Source organism: Elaeis guineensis, chromosome 4, assembly GCF_000442705.2.
Source record: "Elaeis guineensis isolate ETL-2024a chromosome 4, EG11, whole genome shotgun sequence".
Classification (NCBI taxonomy): domain Eukaryota; kingdom Viridiplantae; phylum Streptophyta; class Magnoliopsida; order Arecales; family Arecaceae; genus Elaeis; species Elaeis guineensis.
The window spans coordinates 15768237-15774174 of record NC_025996.2 but is presented as its reverse complement, the minus strand read 5'-3'; the positions used below and the strand labels follow the sequence as shown (position 1 = coordinate 15774174).

Below are 5938 nucleotides of genomic sequence, written 5' to 3'. Positions count from 1 at the left end.
TTCAAAAATTAATTATATATTTTGAGTTGCTAATGAAGTGGGGTTCCATGGTTGGCAACACTCATTTCATAGAGAGTTAGAACATAGCATCTTTATTATATTTTTTATTGAGTATCAAATTTTCTTTTTAAGTCATCAAGGATTTTACTATTTCAATCAACAACATAAGTATATCTTTTATTTATTTTTTAATATGCATAAGAATGATTAAGATTCATACGAGTGCAACAAGACAACGTATCTTATAAATTGCACATGGGATGATGCAATTCATTGAAAATTCAATATTTCAATATATATCCATAAAGACTTGCTTATCCTACAACACACATCAGATCTTTTATTAAAAATACAAGTACATACTATGACAACCCACTACTTCCCAATATAAGTAGAAATAAGAAAAAAAAAAGAAAAAGAAAAAAAAATACCATCAGTCCATAAGAAAATATAATTGAGCCACCAAAACTACAATATAATCTGCAAATCAATTTTCAAAAAAGAAAGAATTATCTGCATATATAATCACATTCCTAAGATTAGTATATTTTTGCTCATACAGAATCTCGATTTGGTATTCCTTTATTAATATCCTTCTTCTTACATTTTCGGCTAGTATTATTAGCAACTTTCTATTTAAATATAAAATAAATATTCCATCATTTTATATCAAAACTCTAGAAAATATACGTAAAAAATTTATCGAAAATATATGCAACTAATTTCCTTACCATACAAGCTAAATTTTAAAATTTTTTAGGAGTATTAATATGAAAAGATAATATAGTCATTTAACACTTAAAATAATATATTTACTTTACACTATTGATCAAAAATTCAATGGAAAGAATTATATAAATAACATGTTTTATGAGTTAAATGTGTAATAACTCATATTTGTAAGGGTATACTCGAAAACTTAAAAAAAAAAAACTATAATATCAAGAAATCAAGAAATTTACTATAAAACACGCCAAATATCGCAACCTTTCGAGAAGTCAGGAACGCGAGCCGGAAACCGCAGGCCGCGAAATGGAGTTCTCCGCGCTCCGCCCGCGGTTCGCTAGCTTGGGTCGTATTTTTCTCCCTCTTTTCTCTCCAACTCGTCCAATAAATCGCAAGAAAACATCTCCCTTTTGCACCAGAACTTCTGTAGAGCCCCCCACCCCTCCGGAAAGATCCACAGAGAGAGAGACAGCAAGAGCGATGGAGATAGCGGGAGAGAAGCGGGTGCAGAACGTTGTGGTGATGAGGCACGGGGACCGGATCGACCACTTCGAGCCGATGTGGGCGACGCACGCGGCGCGGCCCTGGGACCCGCCGCTGACGGACGGTGGCAAGATCCGTGCTTGGACCACCGGGAAGAGACTGAGGGCCCTTGGCGTCCCCATCCACCGCGTCATCGTCTCCCCCTTCCTCCGCTGCCTGCAGACCGCGACCGAGGCCGTCTCCGCTCTCTGCGCCGTCGTCGACGATGAAGCCCGCCTCCTCGCCATGGAGACCCGCCAAGACGTCATCATCGATCCCTCCCGCGTCAAGGTATTCCAGTCCGTCACCTATTCTTTTCTTTAACATTTGTTTTTAGGGTTTTGTCTGAACAAATAACAAGCTTTATGCAGAAAATGGCCTAAAAGCGTGTCCTTTATCAAGAAAACGACGTATTTGGTGGTGGCCTCCTTTATCAAAATGTTAAAGGAGGATTTTTTATGCTTTTTCAATCAAAAAGTTGTTCTTTCCTCAAAGAGGGGATTTTTTTTTTTCCCAAGAAGCTTGTTACTGGTTATATAATAACTTTGGTGGTTGAAAAAAACACAAAGAAGAAAAAAATTCATAAGACTTGTTGGGATATACCGACCGATCCCTCTACGCCGACTTACCCTCGGACCTGTCCGACCGACGCCCGACTCTACTGACCGGACCGACCGATGGCTCCGACAATGACTGCCGACAATATGCGGCCGAAGATATGTCAGCCGAACAGATCCATACTGTTTCCGACCGGTCGAGCCCAAATCACCGACTCACTGTCGGGGGTGGCAGTCGACGTCCGACTTTCGCAAGGCATCAGACCAGTCGACGGTATCTCCTGGTCATCACCTGACGTCCCAACAGCCGAATATCGACATATAGTCGGTCAGCCCATCCAAACGCCGTACGACCGCTATGGGCAGTTGTCCTGTCAAGGATATGCGGCACGGCCGTCTTGGGGCATTGTCCTGCCAAGGACATAGATTGATCCCAGTGACTTGACAGTCCACGGTGATTTAACAGCCTCCGGCGATTTGACAGCCTCCGACGATTTGACAACTCTCCAGTTGTCTGCACCATTAATGGCGGGACCATATCGCGTTCTACTATAAAATGGGGCAAGGCAACAGTATTGGTAAGTTCTAAGTTTCGAGAAGCATCTCTAAGCTCTTGAACTCTCTTTCTCTCTCTCCCACTAAGTCCCTGATTTTTCACTGTTGCCTAGTCTCCTCTCTGACTTAACCGTCGGAGGGTCCCCGTCGGAGGCATCTTCGGTCTGTGAGGACTTTTTTTGTAGGTGCGCGACACCGACGATCGGGCGACGGGGGGATTGGCCGCAACAGATTTGGCGCGCCAGGTAGGGGGTTATTCGACAGAGGTAAGCTAGCGAGCTTCGTAGAAGCTTGAAGAAACCTCTCGAGATGACGAAAATCAGAGCTCAGCGATCGAGAGCTACCGAGTCGGCGAGGCACTCTTCCCGTCGGGAAGAGGCCTCTCCTTCACCTTCCATGGCGGAGCCCAGCTCTTCGCATTCGGTGGTAACTACGGAGGCACAAATCGCGGTGATCGTACGGCAAATGATCGTTCTGACGGATGCGGTCAAAAACCTCCAACAGCAATCGACTCAGTTGCCGCAATCACCGGCGGAACAACCGACGGCACACCCTCTGCCGTCTAGAAGCAGCCGCCGACGTCCGCATCAACTTTCGTCTCCTCCTCAAGAGCAACCGTCTCAGCACTCCCACCGAGAAGGGGCGAGACGGCCACGGCACGACACCCACTGGTCTCGGCGTCCTCCTCCTTCCCAGCTGGAGCGGGTGAGGAAGGAGAAGCGGCCGCGGACACCGTTTGCCTCACTCTCAAGTTCGTCGGGAGGTTCGACCCTTGGGGTTTTACAACACCGACGGTTGGACGACTACGAACGTAAATTCGAAGAAATCGACCGTCGGCTTGTCCAACTCCAGGCGGATGGTCAGAAGTCTTCGAACGACGTCGACTTCCGGACCACCCAACCTCTCTCTCGATCTGTCCTCGACGAACCGATCCCTAGTTGGTTCAAGATGCCTCACATGGAGCCTTACGACGGCTCCACCGACCCAGTTGACCATCTGGAGAGCTACAAGGCTCTCATGACAATTCAAGGGGCAACTGGTGCCCTCCTATGCATCGGTTTCTCCCCCACGCTCCGTAAAGCTGTCAGGACCTGGTACTCCGGCCTCCGCTCAGGGAGTATCCACTCCTTCGGGCAGCTCGAGCATTCTTTCGTGGCCCATTTCAGCACCAGTCGGAAACCGCCACGAACTTCGGACAGTTTTTTCTCCCTCAAACAAGGAGAAAATGAGACGCTCCGATATTTTATAGTCCGATTAATTCAACGCGGCCACACTTGAGGTTCGGGACCTCAACGAAGACATGGCTATCTCGGCCATGAAGAAGGGGTTAAGGGGGTCCCGATTTACATATTCCTTGGACAAGACCCTCCCCCGGACGTATGCTGAGTTGCTGGAGCGCGCGTACAAATACATACACGCGGACGAAGGAGCTTCCGACCGGCACCTGACCGAAGGCGCAGGCCAAAAGGAGAAGCGGAAGAAAAATCGGACTGCTGCTGAACCCAGCAGGCCCCCGATCGATAAACGGATCTCGCCCCGACGACGGAGCCCGAGATCGCCCCGACGTCAGAGTTCGAGACCGACGCACCGCAAGTATGATTCCTACATCCCTCTCTCCGTTCCTCGTACGCAGATCCTGATGGAGATCGAAGGAGCGGAATACCTACGGCGGCCCCCGCCTCTGAAGGCAAAGGGCCTCGACTGAACGAGATACTGTCGATTTCATCGGGGCCACGATCACACTACGAGCAATGCATCCAACTCAAGGATGAGATAGAGGCCCTCCTTATACGACAAGGGTATCTCGAAAAGTACCGAAGGGACCCGCCGGCTCGGTCCCTTTCCGACCGACAACCCCAACTGATTGAAGAGGCAGCGAATAATCAGCCTACTGCTGGAGTCATCAACATGATCTCCAGACGACTGGATCGAGGAACGACTGCTGAAGAGGAGTCGACGAAGAGGCCGCGCCAGGATGATGTAATCATCTTTACAGATGAGGATGCTCGGAGAATCCAAACTTCCCATGATGACGCTGTTGTTGTCTCGACGACGATAGCGAACTATGATGTAAAAAGGATTCTTGTTGATATGGAAGTTCGACTAATGTTTTGTTTTACTCGACTTTTTCTCGAATGCGACTGTTGACCCGACCGACTCAGGAAAGTCTCTATGCCCCTAGTGGGTTTATCGAGGAAGCCATCGCCAGTGGAAGAAAAAAATTACTCTTCCCGTGACAGCTGGGACCGAACCAAGACAAAGCACCGTCCACATACATTCACGGTCGTCTAAGTACCTTCGGCCTACAATGTCATACTTTGAAGATCCGGACTAAACGCCCTCAGGGCGATAGTCTCGACATAGGATCAACAACCGCTCGACAGTGCTTCCAAATCTTTACTCAAAGCAATGAATCAAAGGACTCCCTGATGGTCGACAAGCTGGACCAACGAGAAGAAGAGGAGCGGGGTGAACCAATTGAGCAGCTGATTTCCATCCCGATGATAAGGAATCCTGAACAAGTCGTCTGGGTCGGGTCACAGTTGACCGACCCGGAGCGACGGGCAGCTGATAAAGCTGTTGAAAGCTAACGCCGACATATTCGCTTGGTCGGCAACGGATATGTTCGGCATACCTCCGAAAACAATGACTCACCGACTCAACATCGCCCCTGGTGCGAAGCCGGTGAGATAGAAGAAACGGGCCTTCGCCCCCGAAAGACAGAAGGCCATCGATGAGGAAGTGGACAAGCTACTCGAGGCGGGCTTCATCAGAGAAACCACATATTCCGACTGGCTCGCAAATATCGTCATGGTGAAGAAAGCCAACGGAAAGTGGAGGATCTGCATCGACTACACCGACCTGAATTGGGCCTGTCCGAAGGACAGCTTCCCACTGCCGATCGACAACTGGTGATGCGACGTCCGGTTATCGACTGCTCAGCTTCATGGATTCCTTCGTCGGATATAACCAATTCCTGATGGCGCCCGAGGACGAAGAGCATACGGCCTTCGTGACCGCCAAGGGCCTTTACTGCTACAGGATGATGCCCTTCGGTCTGAAGAATGCCGAAGCCACTACCAACGCCTCGTCAATAAGATCGTCAAAGATCAAATCGGGCGCAACATGGAGGTGTACGTGGACGACATGCTGGTGAAGAGCGTGCAGGCTTCAGATCATGTCCAGGACTTGGAGGAAACCTTTCGCACTCTTCGGCGACATCGGATGAAGCTAAATCCGACTAAGTGTGCCTTCGGGGTAGCTTTGGGGAAGTTCCTCGGGTTTCTCATTTCTCAATGTGGAATCGAGGCCAACCCCGAGAAGATAAAGGCGATCATCGACATGCGACATCCGAACATCAAAAAAGAGATGCAGCAGCTCAACGGAAAGGTCATCGCACTCAGCCGATTCATCTCTCGGTCGGCTGAGAGATGCCTTCCGTTCTTCAAAATCCTGAGGCAGACGAAGGACTTCTCTTGGTCGAATAAGTGCCGCAAGCTTTTGAAGACTTGAAGAAATACCTGGCTTCTTCGCCCCTGCTTGCAAAGCCAGAGGTCGGAGAAATATTGTATTTTTAT

The 5938-nt window shown here is 48.7% G+C and overlaps 1 protein-coding gene across 1 annotated transcript; it reads left to right on the top strand.

The window, feature by feature from the left end:
* Positions 1-987: 987 nt before the first annotated feature.
* On the top strand, positions 988-1587 carry LOC140857165 (uncharacterized). The gene has a single exon (XM_073255688.1). It carries the CDS (start codon positions 1033-1035, stop codon positions 1570-1572), a length of 540 nt encoding a protein of 179 aa, XP_073111789.1. The 5' UTR covers positions 988-1032; the 3' UTR covers positions 1573-1587.
* Positions 1588-5938: the final 4351 nt, after the last annotated feature.